Source organism: Pterocles gutturalis, unplaced genomic scaffold (genome assembly GCF_000699245.1).
Source record: "Pterocles gutturalis isolate BGI_N339 unplaced genomic scaffold, ASM69924v1 scaffold29245, whole genome shotgun sequence".
Lineage (NCBI taxonomy): Eukaryota > Metazoa > Chordata > Aves > Pterocliformes > Pteroclidae > Pterocles > Pterocles gutturalis.
Genome location: NW_010146865.1, coordinates 1 through 12,303, shown reverse-complemented (window position 1 = coordinate 12,303; position 12,303 = coordinate 1). Strand labels below are relative to the sequence as shown.

Below are 12,303 nucleotides of genomic sequence, written 5' to 3'. Positions count from 1 at the left end.
CAACAATTTTTTTGTCTCAGCCTTCACCAGCACATGCTTAAGCCACACTGCCCATGTTGCAGAAGGCAAAGGCAGTGACTGGGAGAATGAAGAACTCCCCACTGCAGGAGAAGATCAAGTTTGAGACCATCTGAGGAATCTGAAGGTGCACAAGTCCGTGAGACCTCGTGCCATGTGTCCACGCATGGGTCCTGAGGGAACTGGCAGATGAAGTTGCTACGCCTCTATCCATCATATTTGAGGAGGTGTGGCAGTCTGGTGAAGGTCCCACTGACTGGAAAAGGGGAAACATAACCCCCATTTTTAAAAAGGGAAAAAAGGAAGACCCAGGGAACTACAGACTGGTCAGTCTCGCCTCTGTGCCTGCCAAGATCATGGCACAGATCCTCCTGGAAACTACGCTAAGGCACGTGGAAAATAAGGAGGTGACTGGTGACAGCCAACATGGCTTCACTAAAGGCAAATCATGCCTGACAAACTTGGTGGCCTTCTACAACAGGGTCACAGTGTTGGTGGATAAGGGAAGAGCAACTGACATAATCTACCTGGACGTGTGCAAAGCATTTGACACTGTCCCACATGACATCCTTGTCTGTAAATTGGAGAGACATGGATTTGATGGATGGTCCATGCGGTGGATAAGGAATTTGCTGGATGGTTGCACTCAAAGAGTTGCAGTCAATGGCTCAATGTCCAAGTGGAGACCAGTGACAAGTGGCATTTTGCAGGTGTTAGTGTTGGGACTGCTGTGGTTTAACGTTTTTGTTGGCGACATGGACAGTGGGATTGAGTGTACCCTCAGCAAGTTTGCCAACAGCACCGAGCTGTCATGTGGTGCAGTCAACACACTGGAGGGAAGGGATGCCATCCAGAGGGACCTTGACAGGCTTGAGAGGTGGGCCCATGTGAACCTCATGAAATTCAACAAGGCCAAGTGGAAGGTCCTGCACGTGGGTCGAGGCAATCCCAAGCACAAACACAGGCTGGGTGGAGAATGGATGGAGAGCAGCCCTGAGGAGAAGGACTTGGGGATGTTGGCTGATGAGAAGCTCAACATGACCCAGCAATGTCCACTCACAGCCCAGAAACCAACCATGTCCTGGGCTGCATCAAAAGCTGCGTGACCAGCAGGTCGAGGGAGGTGATTCTCCCCCTCTACTCTGCTCTCGTGGGACCCCACCAGGAGTGCTGCATCCATCTCTGGGGTCCTCAGCACAGGAAGGACACGGACCTGTTGGAGTGAGTCTGGAGGAGGGTCACAAAGGTGGTCAGAGGGCTGGAGCACCTCCTATATGGGGACAGGCTGAGAGAGTTGGGGTTGTTCAGCCTGGAGAAGAGAAGGCTCCGGGGTGACCTTATAGCAGCTTCCAGTACCTAAAGGGGGCTACAGGAGAGATGGGGAGGGACTCTTCATCAGGGAGTGTAGTGACAGGATTAAAGGTAGCAGTTTTAAGCTGAAAGAATGTAGATTTAGATTAGATAGTAGGGAGAATTTTTTTTTACTGTGAGGGTGGTGAGGCAGTGTCCCAGGTTGCGCAGAGAAGCTGTGGATGCCCCATCCCTGGAGGGGTTCAAGGCCAGGCTGGATGAGGCTTTGAGCAACCTGGGCTAGTGGGAGGTGTCCCTGCCCATGGCAGGGGGTTGGAACTCGATGATCTTTAAGGTCCCTTCCAACCCAAACCATTCTATGATTCTATGGTCACTGTTAATTTTTTTTTTTTAAATTACTGAATGCTAACTAGATCTAAGCATTTGGTTTTGCTTTGTTGTACTCTATCTTTAAATATCTGTGTCTCATCAGACCTCTAACAGTACAGTAAGGTCTCATAATATTTGTCATTGTATCTCGGACATCGGGAGTTCAGAGTTATTCTTATGTTCCATAAAGAAAAGATGACTTATAATGATATATCTTTAGTTCTGTCTAAGTTTTGTGGAAGGCTGAATTGGTAGTTTTGATGGTGTTTATTTGTATCAAGAGCTTTGTTTTAGGATTACAGCTGTATTGCAATAGATCCTGTGCAATTAGGTGACACACAGTCTCCTTCCATAGGGTTCAAAGCTCAAGTGTCTGAGAAGTGAACAACACAGAAAATTCTAGGTTAAAAGTGGACATCTCTTGTAGATTCCCTTTTTGCTAAAGTGTGCTTCAACAAGGTCATTCTAATTCTTAAGTGAAAAAAAAATGTTCCTTGGTTTCAGTTTGGAGGTGTTACATCATTATTGACCTCTTGTCCCAAGAAAATTAGATGGATTTTTGTCTTATTTGAGCACATTGATGGGGAAGAGGTATTTTTCAGATTTGCACTTTCCTTGGGTTGGAGAAATGTGTACTTGTATGTGACATATGGAAGATAAGCTCTTTCATTCTCTCATACAGAGGTGTGTGCTCTGTGGGTACCTGCTACTGGGCTTAGAGATGACCCTGCCAGTCTGGAATAGATAAGATTGTCTGATGCTTTTGAATTTTTTTCAGTTGAGAGCATATAATCCTCTCTCCTTTCCTATGTAGTAATTCAGACCTCTTCTTTACACTGATCTGAGGAGTTCTGGCTGCCAGATGTCAGTGAGTCATCTGCTTGGGCAACTCTGGAAGGCGGGGAGAACACAACAAATAATTTTCTTGAATATGACTTCTTCAGGGGCAGTATTTTTGAACTAATGTGCTCATTATTCATATATGCAGAGTATGAGTAAAAGTTCTGGTCCTTTCCAGTCAAGCTGTGCCTTCCTATGTGAGAGGCAAGGAAAAGAATGTATTTCAGTCACAAAATTTACATAGTCCATTTGGATATGTTTAGTTGTTTTTATGCTTTCTGGGAAATGACAGTTTAACCCTTGGAATATGCGGCTTAAACTCGTGTTGTTTTAATTGGGTTTTAAAATTTTTCTATGCCTGCTAATTTGGCCCCTGTGCTAGAGATAATATAATAGGAATCCCTGTAAGTCTTTCAAATTCATTCTTTTATTTGTGTGTGTGGACTTTCATCCAGAATATAAGCTGGCACCATCTATAACCTAGAAATTCAATTCAGCTGCTGGAATGGGATCATCTGCTAAAGGCAGTCTTTGGAGCTTCCATGAAGAGCCAGGGAAATTCTGTTCATAGGTTAACAGCTGGCTTTAAAAAAGGAAAGGAAAAGGTAGTAATAAATAACTTTCTCCAGTATATACACAAATGATCTGGAAATCGTATAAATAGGTTACAATGATTGCTGCTTTTTTTATGCTGTATATAGAATTGTAGAAGGATTTGATGTGTTGAACAGTTGAGTGATTAGGTGTCAGCTGAACTCCAGTGTCAATAAACACAAAATATTGCACATTTGAAAGAACAAATAAGATGCTAACCGTCACTGGAAAAATTGTTGAGAATAAACTGGAAAACAATTACTGAGATGGTTTGTCCTGCACATAACAGGATAGGACTTACTGTCTAGCACGTGGGGTGTTTCATATTATTTATACCTCTCTTCAGTCATGTTGCCTGGCATTTTCCTCTCTGAGCGTGTTGACATTAGTTGTAATATTTTTGAAGTTCATACATATGATTTAACACCATTTTGTGGCAGGACAAAGCCATCATAGGCTCTGGAAATGCTTGGCACGGGTCCACTACCCGTGGTCTTGAGTCCATCATTTTGCATGAAAGAATGAGGCAGGAGATGTCAGGAGAAGGAATCACCTGTGGGTTAGGTAGCTGAGTGTTGCCCTAGCTGAGGAGATTTCATCCCTGCATTTACTGCAGTTTCTTGTGAGACAAGGCAAATTTCATACAGTACCAGATAGTTTCTCTCTGTCTGGGTGTCTAAGTCAAGATTTTCGGAGTCTGATTTACTGCAGGTAACTTCACATCTGCAGAGAAACCTCTCAGCATCCAACTGGAATGGAATAAAGTAAAGACTAACTGCTTATCCTGTGTGCTGAAAGAATCTGTAGTTGTTCATGGAAAAAAAAGTTTGGGATCCTGTAATGAGCACAGCATCAGAACATGCACAGAAAGTGAGAAATTCATACTGTACAAATGATCCTCATTTTGGCAGTTTCTATCATATTTTCAAGAGCAAGCACTCAAAGCATTGCTCTAATCTATCAGATGTCTAAATCCAAATGGGCTGTAGGTTTTAACAAGCAATGGCATCACCTTGTAGCATGTGGAGTTTCCCGAGTCTGGAAATCTATGCAGTTGTCCGCAAAAATCTCTGTTCGAGTTCCCACATGGGAGCATTCATAATTTCTCTTTGCTAGTCACTGCTTTTCCAGAAGGCCAGGAGGTTTTGCCTGGTTTCCCAGGAGAATACCTCTGCAATAAATGTGGAAGTATTGATTATTATTGGAAACTGCTGTTTTCACCATTTGAGATTTCCCTTTTCTATGAGTATGCTGTTAACTAGGTTTTAAAAACAAGTCTGTCAGAGTTCCAGTTCGTAATGAAGAGGAACAAAAAGCTCAAGTGAATACTGTTGTCTTTCCAGTGCACAGAGGAGGTTTTTGAAAAAAACAGCAGTCTTAAGTCAAGCAATGAATTTAAAATAACCATTTTCCTTAGCAGCCTTTCTTCCCTGTTTCTGAAATAGATAAAGTATACTCGCTGAACAGGACAAAACGCATTCAGTGTTGAACAATTTTCATGTGAATGACTGTCCTTGAGCTAGTACAGCAACACACAGTAGATATCCATCTAATTAAGGTTTGGCAGTACTATAAGTGAGTAGCTATTACAATTTCTTTTATACCTATCCTTGTGTTGACAAATTTTGCTATCCAAAAGCACTCCAGAATCCTGAAGGATTACTTGGGAATGAAAACCTGAAAATCAATACTGAAAGTGAACTGTAGTAATTCTGTGAAGAGGAAGGTTTGAATTTTTTAGGAAACGAAGCTGTCCTATGTCTAGGTAGTTTTTATGTGGTGTAGTATGTATATTGTAAAGCTTAATTGTAGTTTCTGTGTGGGTATAATTAAAAAAACCCAAACTTTTTCTTTCCTCAAGTCCTCACCCAGGAGCAATACTTTATAATAACCATGGTGTGCCTTGAGAGTTACAGTACACCAGGTTCTGCTTTCGCTGTACATGGGGATAATTCTGTTTAAAAAATGGTTTGATATCAATCATATTTTAAGCAATAAAGAATGTTTCTTTAGCAGTGTTCTAAGTACGTTTCAGCTCATTATTTGCAGCAAGTACCTTATCTTTAAAGTGTAGGAAAAGTATCTGCCCTTGAATGAAATAGAAAGCAAAGCTAGCTAATGAGGAAAATGAAACCCCACCCATTTTAACTGGTTAATTTGCAGGAACCTACAATCGGTTCTTTCTCAGTGAAGAATGTTACTTGGTTCACTCAGTTTTGAAGCATTTTGCTTTTTTACTGGTTGGGTGTGGGGTTTCTAATATTGCAAGTTATCATTAGCAGCGGGAGAATCGTATCAAGCCTTACAGGGGAAAAAGGCTGCTCATACCAGAAAGGAGAAACTCTGGAGAGACAGGGCAACTGGCAATGTCATGGATAAGGAAGGAAAGGGAGGAGAAGCAAGTAGCAGGGAAGAACTGCAAGCGCAGAAGGTAGATACAGGTGAATAGATTGTATGAGGAGGGAGATCAGGTCCTGAATTTAATCACGGCTTGATGCAGAGAAGTTTTTTTTTAAGAGTGTTGAAATGGGCAAAAATGGAAATTGTTAAAAGACTAGAGAAAGCTAAGAACTTTACTATATAAAATCTTCATGATTAGTTGATTTTTTTCTTATTCATTTACAAAAAAATTAGTCCCTTTAGATAACTCAGTGAGAGAGGGGTAATGGAAAAAAAAGGGGGGATTTGAATGGGAAAGGACTACAAAACTTGGTGAGAGTTTAAAGCCAAACAAAAAGATGCTAGAATCATGGACAACTGGGATAAGTCTTTAAAGCTTGTATTTAGTGTGAAGGGTATTGCTCAGGAGGGTAAAACGACTAGGGACACAGCGTTTGGGTAAGTGGCTGTAAAAAGTTGGTTATGAGTTAGAGAGGAACACCATGCAGTCTCAGTCATATTCTTCTTAGTTCCTGAGTCAATATTACAGTAGCAATTAAAAGGAAAAAAAAATCACTGAGAAATCTCCTCAAGGCGTTGCAAATAAATTCTCCAGCTTTTACAGGGCCAGCTTTTTGGTTAAGGCCTGGAGCAAGGTCAGACTTCCCACGGATCTGGGCCCTTATCCGCCCTACTTAGTGCTGCTGGCAAACTCCTTACTCTTGTCCCTGCTTGGGCTGTATTGCTGGCTACATTAGACGTAAATGCCAGTTTTGTTTTGGATTGATAAACTTCTATTTTAAGTAAATTTTATGTGATTAGAGAAATCTAATTTTATTTCTTATAAATAGGCAAATGACTGATTTTTTTTTATGAGGTTAACCCACCAAAATCTGTTAAAATGGGGTACTTTCACTGTTGTGTTTCTACTTTATTTTTTACTAGAATATTTTGTTAAATAACAGAAGTGAAGTGTATTGTTTTTCAGCATGTTGAGGTAACAGTTTAGGTCTTCAGGTTGTTTTTTACATTTTATTTAATGAGAAATGGCCCAGACAATTTTCCAGCCCAACAAAACCGCAGATTGGGTTAGGTGTCATCTGCGGAGGCTCCTCTTGTGCAGCAGAAGTAGGTTTTTGCTTTCCCCTGGAGTACGGACAGAAATGCTGAGGACCTGGCTGTAGTGGCTGGGTGTTGCCTAGCAGCATTGCTGCAGGGACACGCTGCGAAGCTGGCGTGACAAAGGAAGGGATGCACCCTCTTCTGAAAATCTGGTATCGATACAGTGGAGTAGAGCTGCAAAAAAATAACTTGAAAACAACTGGGTGGTGGGTCTAGAGTCATCTTTTGAGCTTCCACTCCTAATTGGAGAGGTGGGATGAGAGAGTAGAAAACAGTACGTCTCCTGTCAGACTCCCAACAAATTCATCTTGGTCAAATCAATTATATGATTTCTTAACAAGACTGTAATAAAAGCTTGCTGTGGAGACACTACTTGTGCTGTGCAAGCACACACTTGTAGGGTTAAGGTGGTAACAAGATCTTTTAATAGACTATCTTCTCCAAACTTCTTGTTCCTTACAGAATCTGTCACTCTTCCACTTCCTTTTATTCTAAACAGTGGTAAAGTAAAGGAGAACCTCATTCACAGCAAGCCATTACAGGTGTTATTGTGAAGGCTGTTGGACCCTTTCCTTTCTGAAGGAGGCTTTATTCGAGAGAGGAATCACACACTGAAATATAATGGAGTGAAGTGACAAAAACTGAGACAGTTATCTGTAAGAATTAGCACAGGAGGAAACACTGGCAGCAACAGGTTTTTAGGAAATGTGGAAATGAAATAAACTTCTTTTTTCTTTCAGTATTTTCATGGGTTTTGTGACAGAATTCATTTGAAGATGCTTCATCCTCTTTCTCTTCCTTCCAAGATAGTTGGAAGCTGCATAATTCCAGTTCTATGTGGTTCTTTTAATGTGTTGTTTCATTAAAAAAAAAATACACATGATTTGAGATTGAGGCTTTGTTTTGGCCATTTTGCCTCCTTTTCCCTCCAGCACCATTATCTGTATTTTCATTTTTTCACATTTAAATTTGCTGCTCTTCTCAAAAAAGGGAAGTTACAGTAGAAGAATTTAAGGCATCTGGGAAAACGCAGCTCCTTATGCCATGGTGCTTTTCAGGTCTTTGTATAAGAACTTCTATCATATTCTTTAAATACATTTCAGCTGCCTGTACGAACTTTTCTCTTACCCCATGAGTATGTAATTCTCACATGGACCCTTATCATTAATAAACCAGTTATTGTCAGTTGCTTGAAAATACTCTGGAAGTGCTCAGGATTTCTCTAGACTGAATTTGACATGTTATTTCATGACATTAAAGTATGTATTGGAAATTTAGTGTGTGAAATCTGTTTTTGGAAGTTTATTGTTTTACATCCATATGCTCTGTTAAATGGCAAGCTGCAAGGGTCTTTCCCTGGGAAGGACTTGACATGAGAAAACCATTTGTGTTTACACTGCCATATGAAATGGCGTGATGATATTTATGTAAAACTGTCTTGCCGTGTTTACATCTAATATGCACTTATTAAAAAATGGCCCAAATTTTGAAGGTGACCCTTTTTTTTTTTTTTTTTTTTTTTTTTTCTTTTCTTTCCATTATAAGACCTTACTCTGCTTTGCTTACAGCTTTGCTGGACTCCAGTGATTTGTATTGAGTCACCAAGTATGTGTGTCTGACTGAATTGTTTTGTAAAACTTCATCCAAGAAGGCTCAGTTGCTTATGAGAATGTGACTGAGAAAAGTATTTTCCCATATGAAAATATTGGTATTGTAGACTTCTTTTATTGGGGCGAGGGGCTGTTTTTCTGTAAATATTCCGTCTCTAGGGCAAACATGAAATTTTAGTAAGAGAGATTATGTTTCAGAAATGTGCCTGCTCATATCCTGGAAGAAATTAATCCATTTTGGAGGTCTGAGGTGGAACAGTCTCAGTGAATTCTCAAAGACTGAGAGTAAATGAGAGTAAAAGGACTGAGAGATGGATTTGGTACAGTCTATGAGAGAGCTGTGACGACCTGGGAACAGGAACTAGGAGTGAATAACGCTCCAGGTGTTGGAGGTCTTTGCTTTCTGTTCAACCCATGGAATACAATCTGAGAAAGCAGGCTGGAGGGGGCACAGCTCCAGACAAAGGAAAAATTGTCCTGTGAGTGAGGGAGCAGGATGCTGCTCTGGAGAAATGCAGTTTCTCCTTGCCTTTGCCCTGGGATTCCTCTGTTGTAAGGGAGATACCTGGAGCAGAATGGTCACCATGGCTGTGCTCCTTATTTACTGGGTGTCCTGCTTGATACCCACAAGACCGAATTTGCAGAATTCCTCAATTCTCTGTAAACCAATTTGAGATCCAAGGTACGGAAGATAAGAAGCTGCTTGCTTCAGGTCCTTGTCTGTAAAAGTGGAGCGTTAGGACTCCTGTACCTCATTAGGGTGCTGCAGAAATACATTTGTTTCTTGACATGAGATGAAAGTACAGAACAGGAAACTTAGCTTTTTAAGTTCAGAAGAATAAATAAAGGATGGGGTCAGACACTGCAAAGAAAGCTAAATATTGAATAACTGCTCACTAATTGAGTAGCATCAAACTGTGCACTGAACAAATGAGGAATACAAGGGGGAAGCTAGGATTTTAATGTTTATTTAACCAATTATTTTGTACAGGTGTACAGGAGGGCTGAATTGAATTTGGAGAAGTAATCTTCATTCTGACATCTGATTTTTTGAGGGTATAATTTTGCAGCATTAATGTTGAAGAGTTTTATGTGTGACTTGAATATACACAGACTTTTTAAATGTCATTATTGTTATTTAGCTAATTTATTTAAAGAAAGTCCTGTTCTTTGAGATGGACACGTGGGGAGAACAGCACTTGTGTCAAAATTTGAGCATGTGTCTTGTTGAATTAGGTTCTGGGGGGATGCAGAAGGATTGAGGTGTGCAGCCACACTTTTCCTCCTTGAAGCACTTTACACAGCGTGCCGAGCTCTGCAGTGGCTTTTGTGTAGTGTATCCTGAAAGGATTCGTGGTCCGTTTGAGCATTGCACAGTGGAACACACCAGCTAATGCCCGTGTGAAAGGTGTCTAAGGGAAATTGGCCTGTTATGCTGAATCATGATTAAACTGTGCAGAAATCAGGTGTACAAACCTCCCGTGACCCAGGGCTTGTGTGACTAATGATACCAAGGGTGAATCACTCTGTTACAGACCTAAGTGTCAGGAAAATGTCTTCATAAAGAAGAAATCTGAAGTAGGAGTGTATGAGGAAGGGATATTTTACTTGAGGAAAGAAAAAAAAAATAGTAGGGGAGTGTGCTAATTCCAGAAAGTCTTGGTCTTCAGTGAAGTTTGAATTTTCCATAGTGTGTGTTACAGCATCTTGGACAAACTTCACCACCACACTCAGTTTTGCCATCTTTTTAGGTGTATACATTCCTTGTAGACCAACTCAGAAAAATGAGATTATCTTTCTGGAGGGTGTGCTTTGTGTTTGATTAGCGGAGGAGGCTGTTTGCAGATTTGTGGCCTCGCCTGCTAAAGAGTTTCTGTGGTGGACACAGGAGAAGACTGCAAGAAGAGAAGGAATTCATGGCATAGCAAAGGCAGGACTCTGGGGTCATTGGGGGCTTGGTGGTTTGCAGTGATTGTTCAGCTGAAGACTCAGAAAGTTATGCTTTTAAAATTGCTGTAGATGGCACACTGGATGAATTGATGACTCCCAGGGTACTGGGAGCAGCACTTTGTGAATACACTGAAGTTTCTGTTCATAGGTGAAGCCACAAACAAGAAAAAAGCATATGGCCAAGAAGATTTTGACCTAAACCAGACTGTTTGATGCTATTTTATTCTTTTATGTTAGAACTAACGTTAGAAATGAAATGGTATTTTCCTGTTTCAGAAACACGAGTGTTAGATTTTGAAAATATCAGCATCAGATGCATAGATTTTTGATGAATTTTCTTTAAAAAGCCTGAATTCACAAAAAAAAACCCAAAAATTGTGAACTGAGTTGTGTGTTGATGGCAAGAAGAGAAACCCTTTCTGGTTTTTGATATCTTCTTCACATAGCACCATGCGAGAATTTCTTGCTCAGGTGTGCATCCCGGCCCTGTAATCACTTTTAAGCAGTAGGAAGCGATCGTGCGTGAATGTGGTTCCCTGGAGCCTGGCATTCCAGAATCCCAGGGTATAAATTACTTACACCATCTAGCAATCCATAGGTTTCCCATTGCTGCATTTTGCCATTATTGTCTCACCAGCCCAGTTAAATTATTTTCCCATCTTGCTCTGTCCAAAAGCTGTAAACCATTAGAGTTTATACAGGATAAAATAAATTAAAAGCAATTTACAGTCAAACATTTTTGGCCCTTCTGTGGCATTTGGAAGAAGGGGAGCTCTCTTTGTGCTTGTCTGAGATAACAGATCCAGCTGCCAAAACCAGTGTGGCTTGTATCTTCCTTTGGCCAGGATATAGTTTAATGTTCCAGATAAGCATGACAAATGCCTAGAGGTCTGATGCTGAGAGGTGCGTCTCTGGTGGTTTTTGGGCACTGTCAGAAGTAGAGGCAGAAACTTGATCCAGTTATACGAAAGGCTTGTCAGAGTGTGACTCTGGGAGGTCCACCGCGAGCACAGTTCACTTGGCTGCTGCACTTTTCTCACTGACAAGCTGCAAGGGGTCAGGCTCTTGGAAAGATGCCTGGTTAGAAGAGTAATAAGATGCTCCATATGGAGCCAGCTTTGTGAACTCTGCTCTCTTTACAAAATAAGTTCTGTCCCAACAGGCAGGGGAAATAGTTCCCAGGAAAGGCATTTTGAGTTTAAGTGTTATTGATAAGGGATAGGGGTATATTTAGTGGAATATGTTTGGTATCCCAGCAAGACCATTTGCAAACAGCCTTTTGAATAGGTTTCCTGACAACTGTGGTATTAGAAAGGGACAGTTTGCTGCAATGTTTTGTTTCAAATGACTAAAGAAACACTGTCCCTAAATATTGATATACTGACATTCATCGGTCTTGGATGCACTGTGTTACTGAAGGAAACTGTGGCAGCATTGCTTGAGAAGATAATTGACTATGACAGTCAAAGTAAGCCTTTTCTTTCTTCACCCGGCAGGTTCCGATCCATCAAAATCTTAAAGAGCTCCTTGCCATCCGGACGGAGCTTCAGAAGAAGGTTGAAGATTTGCAGCGGGAGGCTGCTACACGATCCATTTCTTCCTCCTCTGACAGAGGTTCATCTCCTTCCCATTCAGCCACACCGGTACACACCTCTGTGTGATGTGTAACAAAATCCGTGTGAAAAAAAATTGTGTCAGGTGATACAGAGAGGAGGGTGAAATGCTCTTCCCATCACAAAAGGATTGTGAGTGACTTGTAATTGCTATGATCTACATGCCTTACTCTGTGTCTGATGTTATCGTGATGAGGCCAAAAAGAGCTTCAATAGATGTGATGTATTTGCTTGTTGGCAGTTCCCACATGTGTTTTGACATCTCTAGCTAAATCACCAATTGTGAAATTAAACTTTGTTTTGAACAACTAACAATTTAACCATCCTAAAAAGGAATCCATCTGCCAAGCAGAGAGAAGAATGCCTCTCACACTGCCTAGGGTACCATGCCTCCTTGAGAGAATCAGATTAAATGCCACATGATGCTTACACAGAACACAGAACGTTTTTCTGAATGGGAGCTCCTTATTTCACTCAGTAATATATATATATATATA

At 40.9% G+C, this 12,303-nt stretch overlaps 1 protein-coding gene across 2 annotated transcripts in view; it reads left to right on the top strand.

The window, feature by feature from the left end:
- The window catches only part of MTMR1 (myotubularin related protein 1), a 37,188-nt gene extending 24,886 nt beyond the window's left edge, over positions 1-12,302 (top strand). For both annotated transcript variants that reach the window (XM_010085890.1, XM_010085889.1), the window contains one exon: positions 11,690-12,302. In XM_010085890.1, the coding sequence (XP_010084192.1) occupies positions 11,690-11,854 (165 nt within the window). In that variant the 3' untranslated portion in view covers positions 11,855-12,302. The remainder of the gene's footprint in view (positions 1-11,689) is intronic.
- Position 12,303: the final 1 nt, after the last annotated feature.